A 12,040-nucleotide genomic window follows, 5' to 3' on the forward strand; every position below is an offset into this window, starting at 1 on the left:
TTTATTTAATTCCAGTGTTGTATATTTTGTTATTGTTGAGACCTGTTTATTTTCACTTCTGGTCTCATTTCTCTGGGTTTGTGCTGAAAGGTCTGTTTTTTTTGTTTGTTTTTTTTTTTTTTAACTCTTTAGCTTATTCTTACTTGAATCTCTACCTGTAGGAATTTATTAAAGGATGGAATAAAAGTTGCATTCCTACATTTGATTTGTATTGCCTGTACCGTGCTACTGAAATTTCTCAAAAACACAACAGACCTTGGAAGCCCTCTGAAAGGGATTCCCTATTTGAGGATTCATGACCTGGTAAACTCAGGTCACTACAGTGTGAGGGCTGCTTGAGCTTTCAGTTGTTCATGAAGAGTTTCCTTCTTCCACAATTGCCCTTTCTTTGAGAAGGAATTATTTGTCATGGTTCCTATTCTGAGGCTAGTCCTTTAGTCACACTCCAGTCCAATCCTGTCTTGGGTAGATTCCCTACCCGTTCCCCTGTATTCCTCTTCAGCTTTCAATAAAACAACAAACCAACAAACAAATGAACCTGGTAACCATGCTATCTCTGTCTGCTTTATTTCATAGTAAATGTTTACTCCTCCAGGATTCTCACCAAGGAGCCTTTGTTTTGTTCTCAAATGTTTTGTTTTTTTTTTTCATTCACACCACCAAAGTGCATTTGAAAAGATATGTTTATAGTTCATCTAGAAGTTTTAGCTTTTGGCTGGAGTTGGACTAGGATACTTCCTTTATTCCTAAAACTGATAGCTTTTCTTTTTACTTAGCATGAAAAACTGAGTGCATGTACAAATATTAATTGAATGAATACATCTGTCTGCCTTAAAGGGCATCTGAAATACAAATGCATATATTTTGATGTTACAAGTAGAATGTATTTGCTATTTATAATTTGGTAGTGATTTGAGTTGTCTTTTTTTTTTCCCTGCCTGAATTTCTTGGACAAAATCCAGCGCTTGGTTTCAGTTGGACTCGATTCAAAGAATGCAGTGTGTGTTTGGGACTGGAAGAGGGGGCGAATGCTGTCTATGGCTCCTGGTCACACAGACAGAGTGAGTATTCTCCTTTTGGCTTTCTAATGAATACTTGGCAGGAAAAGACTGCCTGAGAGTTGACAGGGTCTTCTGTGTCTTGTCACTGCCACATAAGCATAGGTAATAAAAATTATAATTTGTAAAAATCATAGAATTATAGGGGAGAGGAAAGGATGGGGAGAGAAATATAGAATAATTTTTTTTAATTTTTTTCTTTATTGATATATTTTTATTTACATTTCAAATGATTTCCCCTTTTCTGGGTCCCCACTCCCCGCAAGTCCCATAAGCCCTCTTCCCTCCCCCTGTTCCTCCATGTACCCCTTCCCACTTCCCTGTTCTGTTATTCCCCTATACTGTTGCACTGAGTCTTTCCAGAACCAGGGGCCACTCTTCCATTCTTTTTGGACCTCATTTAATATGTGGACTATGTCTTGGGTATTCAAAGTTTCTAGGCTAATATCCACTTATCAGTGAGTGCATACCATGATTGATCTTTTGAGTCTGGGTTACCTCACTTAATATGATGTTCTCCAGCTCCATCCATTTGTCTAAGAATTTCATGAATTCATTGTTTCTAATGGCTGAATAGTACTCCATTGTGTAAATATACCACATTTTTTTGTATCCATTCCTCAGTTGAGGGACACCTGGGTTCTTTCCAGCTTCTGGCTACTACAAATAGGGCTGCTATGAACATAGTGGAGCATGTGTCCTTATTGCATGCTGAAGAATCCTCTGGGTATATGCCCAGGAGTGGTATAACAGGGTCCTCAGGAAGTGTCATGCCCAGTTTTCTGAGGAACTGCCAGACTGATTTCCAAAGTGGTTGCACCATCTTGCAGTCCCACCAGCAGTGGAGGAGTGTTCCTCTTTCTCCCCGATAACAATTTTCTAAAACCAAGTATACAGTTGAACATTTCTGTGAACATACTAAGAACCATTGGTTTGTATACTTTAGATGGGGAATCTTTAAATGTGAAATATTAATGAAACTTTTAAAATACAGTTTAAATTACACAATCATAAATACCCATAAAATCTTAGATTGTGGACTGGTGAGATACCTCAGCAAATAAAGGTGCCTACATGTACATGCACATAAATAAAAGTCGAATAAAAAATGTGAGATTACGGAACTATCATAGAACATGATCCACTGTGTACAGCATTAGTTTGGAATTTATCTCTGTTAGCTTCAGTAAAAAATAGACTTTTTTCTTTTTAAAAAGATTTTTAAAAATATGATAAAGACTACAGATCCTTAATATATGAAAACATATATTATTCAGATAACAACTTTAAAATTATATGGTCTGTTTAGTTTGGTTTAACAGTATGCTGAATATATATTATAGTTAAGGGAAAAATGATGTTCATTTACATCTAAAATTATGTATTGTTGTACCATTTGGAATTTTTGCTCTGTAAAAATTCTCAGGCATCAACCTTATATTCTATTTCTGTTGATCCATTCATGTTATTTTCTTAGGTCAAAGTATTCTTTAAAAATTAAAAAGAAATACACGTTAAATTTTACTTTACTAGTTCTCTGTAAAGTTAACCAAAATAATAATTTGCTTTTATTCCTTATTACCATTCTTATTTTCTTCCTCATAAGATTTTTGAAATGTAGGATTTTGATTATTATTGAGAGTGTCATATGTAGTTTCTGAGAGATGAAGGCTTAGCCGACTTAATTGGTCGGGCAGGGTTCTTAAGTGATACTGAAAATTTTTTAACCATTGATCTGATTTGTTTACAGATATTTGATATTTCTTGGGATTTGTACCAGCCAAATAAACTCGTCAGCTGTGGTGTCAAACACATCAAGGTACAAGAAAGTCATTCTTTTATAGCAGTCATTTTCGGTTGTCTGTTGCTACATATTCATTACACCATTAGTTACTTAAGATAGAGAATTCTAACAGGACTTGTTCTAAAATGTCAACTTTTTAATTATTCATGTCTTGTCTAGCAAGTGCTTATGTAGTTATTAGAGATATTATAAGGGTAAAAGTTTTTAAAGGCAAGTGATGAGTAATGTCTATAAGGAAATAGTTAATTATTGTGAGCAGGAATCCAAACATCTAAGAGTGTTTCATTTGCAGAGATAGTATTGTCTCATAGAAGCAACATAGGTAGTCATCACTGCTACTTACTAGACACTTAACCTGGGAGTCATTTAACCACTTTGAGGTTTTTGTTTTTGTTTTTGTTTTTTCACATTTTGAAGCTATGTCAGTTCTTACCATTCTCCTAGCAGCATTTGTTCAAATGCTTTTCATGGTCAAAGGACTTTTACGTTGATAATTACTTTGTATTTGCTTATGCAAGCTATAGGTTTTGCTTTACTATATAATTAGGTCTTGAAACCTATAAAGAGAGTGGTGATATTCATTCTTTTTACATTTTTTCTTTTATTGAAAATAAATTCTTTCCTCACGCAGTATATCCTGATTATAAACCCCTCTTCTCCTCCCATTCCCCGCCCCCCCCCCCCCCCCCCCGGAGGCCTCCAAATCCACTCCCTTTCTGTCTCTCTTTAGAAAAGAACAGGCTTCTAAGAGATAACAACCAAACTATTTTTATAGTTAGCTTTAAATCACTGGTGCCTGGTACAAATTCCAAATACTTGCTCCTGAAATAGTTAATTCCTAGAGAGTAAGAATCTGTGTTCTAACAGGTTTATCTGTTTGTCTCCTCCACTCACTCCCCAAGGCTTTAGGTATATATTTTAAACACTGGGAAGATAGAAATCTTTGTCTTTATCTAAGATAATTCTTGATAAAGTACTTGAGATTATATATATGTGTATATATATTAATTTATCAACTGTGTTAGACATGTTTATATATTATAATTATATATTATATAAAATGCCTTAACTATAAAGAGATCTTATGACTTACATTCTAAATGAAAATAAAACGTTTATTTTCTTTTTTTCTTTCTTTTTTCTTTTTTTTTTTTAAGAACTTATGTTCTAAGATCACACTATATGAATTACATTTTCTTTGGTAGTGACAATGACTAGTAAAGTAATAGTTTTGTGCCAGTGGTACTAGTGAAGAAACTAAGGCCCAAAGATGATCTAAATTACTGCCAAGTATAGTGTGCACTAGGACATAAAGGAATTTAAAAGTAAATTCAAATAAAATGAAATTTTAAATTCATTTTTTTCGGTCATTAGTCACATTTCAAATACTTAGCCACATTTCTGGAGTCCACTATATTGGAAACCATGCATATGTATATTTTACACACATGTATTTATTCATATATACACATATGTGTAGAGAAGGGAGAGTGATTTCCATTTTCCCTGAGATTGTATTTGACAGGACTGATCTGGATTCTAGAACAAAAGACTTAGTTCCTGCTGAGTCTCAAAGGCATTTGTAAACCTAGACTTTATTCCTAAAAGATTGTATTTCATTTCATCTCAGTGAGAGTTCAGGAATTGTAAATCTCCCCAGGTGGTTCTAATGGGAGGTCAAGATTGAGATTCACAGAGACAGAAGAAAAATAATAGCATCAGATTGGGACTGGGTGAAAAGACCAGGCCAGCTATTCTTGTGAAGATAAATTATAGATGGTGCTTTTAGGTTTAGAAGTCATTGAGCTTCACACATTAAAGTACTCAGTTATATGAATAGATAGGAATGATAAGTTTTAGTTCTTTAAATTTTAAGAATATATTAAAAATATATTACATGGTAATTTACCTATAAAATAATATTTTGGGCACCCAATTTCTTTATATAGAACTATTCTGTGTATAAATCCCTGCCTTATGTTGTTTAGGTATTTTTTCTCTGTACAAAGTTTAAAATGTACTGAACATTGTATAATAAAGCAATAAGGCTGGCTATGATGATTTATGCTTGAATTTATCTTCTCCCAAGGATAAATAGATTATTGGTAATGCATATCTTATTTTTATGTTTTACAAAACTGTTATTCAGGTTGAGACTGTCCATGAGAGCAACATATATTCTTTCTTTCTGTCCTCTCCCCAGAGGACAAAAGATAATTTAAGAATTAAAAAATCTCAAATTAACATTTTGCATCAGATTTGACATAACATTTGGTTCATTTTTCTGAGGATATGCTGCTTTGTGCTTTTTTCACTACCTTTCTGGTTCTGGAGATTGAAACCAGGGCCTTGTACATACTAGGCAACTGACCTTCCATTGAGCTATATTCCCAGCCATTGTCTTCATTTTCATTCCTAACTCACTCCAGACTTTTTAGCCTAAATTTCTTGTAGATTTTTTGAAAACACAGCTTTTTTGAAACATTCTTTTTATTCATTCTTTGAGAATTTAATACACATACACACGCACACACACACACACACACACACACACGAGATCATATTCACTTCCGCTCCTCTCCCAGACCCATCCCCTTCCACTCCAGCTACTCCCACTCTTATCTGTTTGGTTTTTTTTTTTTTTTTTTTTTTTAAAATAACCCCATGAGACTAATTTGTGATGCCCATATAATCAGAGATGTGCTATCCACTGAAGCATGGCTGAAGTACTGGCACCCATGTCATTACAGAACAAAACAAAACAACCCTGACTCTCTCTCCACTAGAAGCCATAAACTGTAGGAAGAGCAGCTCCTGAGTCCCTGCATTCTTCATGCAAGAATGATGACTGGCTTGGTTGCAGGCCTCAGCTAAGTATGCAGCCACAGCTGCTGTGAGTTTAAGAGTTCAGCAGCCCTGTTCTTTCCAGAACCACTGTTTCCATCCTGTCCTCCCTGACCTCTGGCTCTTATACCTTCCCCCTTTTTGACATTAACTCCCAAGGCTTGGGGTGTTATAGATGTCGCATTTGTGTTTGGGCAATCCACAGATACTTAGCACCTGCATAGCGATAATGTCTGTGTTTACTGTCATCACTGCACAAAGATACACATTTGATGATGTCTGCACTAATTTATGTGCATGGAGATACACATAAATTCACATAGATGGCAATTTGGTACAGTGTCCTTTTGACAAAATAATAAAAGCTTATTCCAGGGCCTTGTCCTGTGAGCTCCCCAGTTATATAGGTGTGTGACCAGATGAACAGCACTAGGCATTTGTTTCCTCTTGTGAGGTGAGCCTTAAATCAAAAAGTGGTTGGTTAGCTCTTTAACATCCATGACACTGTTGCACTCAAGGCATGCTGATCATTATATAGTCATGGGGTTCACAGCTGCACAAGACTATTCAATGGCTTTGCTCTCCCAGAGGTCTGTGTAACACTTTCTGATGCCATGAAACGTAACAAGCAGGGAGAAAACTTTCTAGTTAGTACCAACCTGATTTCTGTGTGACCTGTGTCCAAAGGGTATGCTATCTTCAGCAATAGAGTCTTACTGTCAAGTTCTGGTGGGCAACCAGAAGGAGTGGCAGTAGACTATATTGGTTTGGGGATATCTAAGGACACATCTGACTAACAGCTCAAGAACAGTTATGCTTGGCACCAGGCTTTTTATTTGGCATCCTTTGGCTTCTGGGAGGAATATTATCCCCTGTGAAGGGTGACTCTTTTCTGTGAAACACACACACACACACACATACACACATACACACACACACACACACACACACACACACACACACACACACAGGAAGCTTATGAAATAGTATGTTTCCGTATGGCTTTGTCAGACATCTTTCATGTTAGTTATTCCTCCCCCATCCATTTCTTTGCTCTCCATTCTCATCTCTCTCCCCACCAAAAATAGCTTTAAAGAAAATGTTAGCTCAATTTCCTTACACTTACAGATAAAGATTGAAACTAGTGACTAATCTGCTATAACAGCTGTGATAACCCTAGGATAAGGATATAAGCATTGAATGCTATTTTATTATAAGACAACTACTTAGGCAATTTCTAGTCTATTATAATATAGTATTGAATTATTGAAAATATATGACTTTGTTTTATAAGTATTATTTGATAATATGCTTATAATGTATACGTTTTAGTTCTGGAGTTTGTGTGGAAATGCTCTGACCCCAAAACGAGGAGTTTTTGGTAAAACAGGTGACCTTCAGACAATATTGTGCCTAGCCTGTGCTCGGGATGAATTAACATATTCTGGTGCACTCAATGGGGATATATATGTTTGGAAAGGAATCAATCTTATACGAACAATACAAGGAGCCCATACTGTAAGTATATGTGAACAATTGAAACACTTTTGGCTGTTTATCACTAAGCTTTCTTAAAACAAACTAATATAGCCTATCTCTAGTCCAGTTTCTTTTTTAAAATGTTATTCTAACAGTTTATTTGATTTCAGTTAAGAACCATGCAATTAGACTCATACATATTTATTAAATTAGTATAATTATCATCTTCTTAAGACTGTTGTTTTAACAGTGTATTTTTCAGAATAGTGCTGAGTAAAGTTTTTTGACCTTAGCCATGGAGTTTTCTAGACTAGTTGCATTAACATATAGCTAGCGTTGTTAAGGCCAACTTAACCAGTAGGCACTTTGGGAACATGTAGGGAAAAATAGACTCATTAAGCCAGGGCAGAGGGATTTAATGTTTTAGTTGGTTAAATGATTATTTACTTTGTGCATATGGGTGTTTTTGCTTGTATGTGTGTTTGTGAGCCATGTGTGGCTATTACCTTTGGAGACCAGAAGAAAGTGTAGAATCCTCTGGAACTGGAGTTACACATTAGTGTGAGCTTCCACGTAGGTGACAGGATTTGAATTCAGGTCCTCTGCAAGACCAGCCAATGATCTTAACCCCTGAGCCATATCTCTAGTCCATGGAATTTTTTTAATTCATAAGATTTTCATATAGTTAACTCACAAAAATGTATTAATAAAAGTTTTATGTGGTTTTATATTCAAGCTGTTTAGCAATTGAATCATCACTCCTCCAGCAGTGTGTAGGGGTGTAGGGGAGATTTTCAAGTGGAAAGTACTGATGTTCTTAAGAACTATTAATGAATGACTTACTCTATGTGAATTGTTTGGAGACAAAAATAGTATTTTTTTTCACAAAATGTGTGACAATTCATATTTTATCCTTTAATAAAAACACTAGTTTTTTTTCTGTAACGGTTTTCAATATAGAATGTGAAGTGTTGTAAATTTTTGCTTATCATCTGGAAGAAAAATGTTAACTTCCGGGCTGGTGAGATGGCTCAGCGGTTAAGAACACTGACTGCTCTCCCGAAGGTCCTGAGTTCAAATCCCAGCAACCACATGGTGGCTCACAACCATCTGTAATGAGATCTGACCCTTCTTCTGGTGTGTCTGAAGACAGCTATGGTGTACTTAGAGATAATAAATAAATAAATCTTTAAAAAAAAAAATGTTAACTTCCTTGAATTTTCCTTTCTTATTAATTATCCTTTTTACCTTTTATTCTTCTTTGGTTGATTATACTGGGGTTTTTGTTCATGTGCATATTGGAAATATATATTTTTTTCAGTATATACATTGCAGTTAAAGGGTCAGGGAGGTGACTCAGGGATAGAATGGTGGCCTAGCATTGTAGATTCCTGTGTTCAATCCCTGGTACTGCACTTACACACAAAAAAGTAAAAGTTTTTCTTTATGGTTTATGGTTTTCTTTATCATATTTTAAAAGGTCTTATAGCTCAAAGTCACATGAGCATTATTTTTTGCATTTACTTATTACATTTAGAGTTTTTGCCTTTTAGATTTTATATACAGTATAATATTTAATTTTCTTTTGTGTTATGTACATATTATTAAATACTGCCTCAATTATATATTGACTTCCTAATGATATATTTCAGACTTTTTGGTGTGTTTCCTGGTTTGTTTATTATTTATTTATTTATTTACTTACTTACTTATTTGTATTTATAAGAAAATATTGCTGAATGGATTTTTTACCTTTATTTAGTAGGTGTTCTTAAGAAGTTCATGTTTTTAAGTCATTTTCTACCTTCACCTAGGCAGGGATTTTTAGTATGAATTCTTGTGAAGAAGGCTTTGCTACTGGTGGCAGAGATGGCTGTATTCGTCTTTGGGATTTAACTTTTAAACCAATTACTGTGATTGATCTCAGGGAAACAGAACAGGGATACAAAGGTAATAATAACGTGAATGAGTTGTGCTAATTGTAAATAAATAAGCCAATGGTTGTCTCTTCGTGCACACATATGTTTTCTATACATTACATCTAGAAGACTTTTGCTGTTAACGTTTGTGCTATTATGACAAAAATCCTTTTGTGTGTCTAATGCCTGTTAAAATAAAATCTACAGAAACATTTGATTGACATGTACTCTTTTAAACTGTGGATTTTGAAAATATTGTACTATGACAATGCCAAATAGAACTATTAGCCAAATAATTGTGCAAATAAAATATATTGGAAATTGGTAAACTTTTGTTATTGATGATTTAAGTCATTTTTCCTTTACTCAAAACTTTTTCAGCAATTAGGGGATTTAAAAATAAACATAATAAAATAGGTTCTCAGTGTAACATAGTAGTAATTATTGGCTGTTGATGTCATTGAATTATGAGTCTAATATTGGAAGTAACACATTTAGGTCATATTTATTTGTAATATATTTAAATTATATCTGTATTACTGGAGAAAGATGTAACTCTGGTCTAATTGTTTAGCTTTACCTGTAAATTAAGATGACTACAAATATTTCCTTCTATTAGATAAATTAATACACATGAATTATTTAGAAAATTCAGTATATAATAAGCTTTTAGATGTTAGCCCCTACTGTTTTCATTAGTTTTTAATGAGCATTAATTTGAAGCTTACAAAATAATGTTATTTATTTTTACTTTATTCTCAAGAGATATTATGAGGTATATAGTGTCTTTATATTGGCAATGTTGTATAAATAAAAAAATGGGAATGTTTTCTCATAAAGGCCAACAGGAACTGTGAAAAATGTAGACAAAGTAAAAATGAATTCTCTTTCCTTAAATATATTGATGAACAGATTTAAGAAATTAAATACAGTGCGAAGTCAGGCTGTTAAGAAAAAAACAAAGAACAGAAAATGCACTGTCTTTAAAGGCAGGTCCTGAATACTCATCATTGTAAGTGCTTGTGAGTCCTTGGCTACAGAGTCTGACTCTGAATCATCTAGCAAAGGAGAAGGGAATGTATATGCAAAGGACGGGTAGAAATTATGTATACGAAAAAAGAAATCTATTGTTCCATATGGCAGGATACAAACAATTGATGACAATGGGACTCTCTTACCACCAAGATATAAAAAGATACAAAAATTAATTTCCAATTAAGTGTGTATTTTATTATTGTAGCACTGATGTTAAATACAATATTGGAACTAATGTGCTTTTTACCAGGTTTATCTGTGAGGAGTGTTTGTTGGCGAGGTGACCACATTTTAGTTGGAACACAGGACAGTGAAATTTTTGAAATTGTTGTGCACGAAAGAAATAAACCTTTTCTAATCATGCAAGGGCATTGCGAAGGTGAACTTTGGGCTCTTGCTGTTCACCCTACTAAGCCTTTGGCAGTGACTGGAAGTGATGATCGTTCAGTCAGGTAAGTAAATCATTTCTTAGGTAAACAAAATAAGGTACCATGAAATCTCAACTTCAGACCGTAAAACTAATAACTTTCCAATTAAGACTGTATTTGTGATCGTATACCTTCAGTGTATTGTGAATGCCTCTGACCTGCAATTGTGCTCAGGTATTTGTACACCTACACACAAATAAATAAATAAATATAAACTTTGTTCTGATATCTACTCTAGGATACATGTAAGCTGTAGGCAATGTGTAAACAAATGTTTGTGTTCCTATAATATTCTATTTATAGACATGATATCTGAACTTTTTATATTGTGTTTTAATATTTTATTCTTTTATGGTTTTCAACAATTAAAATTTGTAAAATTCATCCTTAGTTCTCAGACTATAAAAATATACAGCCATGCTTTTGTCCCAGGATTTGTCCCAGAGGATGTGTTTGCTGACACTTGTGGTACAGAACAAGAAATCTTTAGCAAATGTAGCAGTTAATGTTGCAGCATTGAAACTTTGTGGTCAGGAAAGACAGGATGCCTCAGCGCAGAATGGCCAAATAGGGGTGACTGGGCAGGAGCTGGAAAGTGTAAACGAGAGTGACTAGGGAAAAAAAAACTTTTATACGTAGGCAATATGACTGTATATGTAGATGCAACCAAAGAAAATGCATATAAATGAATGGAACTAGAAGGGAGTGAATGGGACTGGAGAGGTAGCTCAGTGGTTAAGCATGCTTGCTGTCCTTTCAGCGGACCAAGAATTTAGTTCCCAGAAGCCACAGTGGGCAGCTCACAACTAACTGTATCTGAAGGTGTCTGTCTCTTGGCTTCCTCTGATACCTATGTGCATGAGCTCAAACACATATACACAAATAAAAGATAAATGTAAAAGAATTAGAAAATATCTTAGATATAAAAGAATATAAAATTAGTATACAAAATTATTTTTCTATAAAACAGTTTCAAGTTTTTAAAAAGATAACACTTATCATTGTAAAAAAATCCCTCTTCACTGATCTTTTTCTAAGCTGTTGAAACAGATGCTTATTCATTAAATTATAGCTTTTGTTTTATAACATATGTACCTAAATAGTCCCTACATATTTCTGCTATAGTCCCTGAGTTTCATCATTGTATAACATGGTAGCTATTAGTTTATTATTTATATGTGTGTGTGCATGTCTATACCACATGTGTGTATTAAGTATCCATTAAGGGTGAGAAGATGGTATTGGATCCCTCGGAGCTGAAGTTATAGCTGGTTTCAAGTTACTTGTGTGTATGCCGGGACCGTAACTGAGCTCCTCTGAAAGACCTATACTCTCTTCTAACTGCTGAGACATCTTTCTAGATATCAAGTTCACAAGTTTTGATGTGAAGTTTTATTATAACTTATTTGAATATGTTAGATCTTCATTAGTATTTTTCTTTGTTTAAGTTATTTGAAATCATAATCTTGTTTT

General features: G+C 34.2%; 1 protein-coding gene across 1 annotated transcript in view; it reads left to right on the top strand.

Moving 5' to 3' along the window:
• The window catches only part of Eml5 (EMAP like 5), a 122,138-nt gene that overhangs the window by 18,179 nt on the left and 91,919 nt on the right, over positions 1-12,040 (top strand). The window contains exons 3-7 of the mRNA XM_052185272.1: positions 963-1,061; positions 2,809-2,877; positions 7,039-7,224; positions 9,000-9,135; positions 10,390-10,591. Of these exons, the coding sequence (XP_052041232.1) occupies positions 963-1,061; positions 2,809-2,877; positions 7,039-7,224; positions 9,000-9,135; positions 10,390-10,591 (692 nt within the window). The remainder of the gene's footprint in view (positions 1-962; positions 1,062-2,808; positions 2,878-7,038; positions 7,225-8,999; positions 9,136-10,389; positions 10,592-12,040) is intronic.

The sequence above is a fragment of the Apodemus sylvaticus genome, chromosome 6, assembly GCF_947179515.1.
Source record: "Apodemus sylvaticus chromosome 6, mApoSyl1.1, whole genome shotgun sequence".
NCBI lineage: Eukaryota > Metazoa > Chordata > Mammalia > Rodentia > Muridae > Apodemus > Apodemus sylvaticus.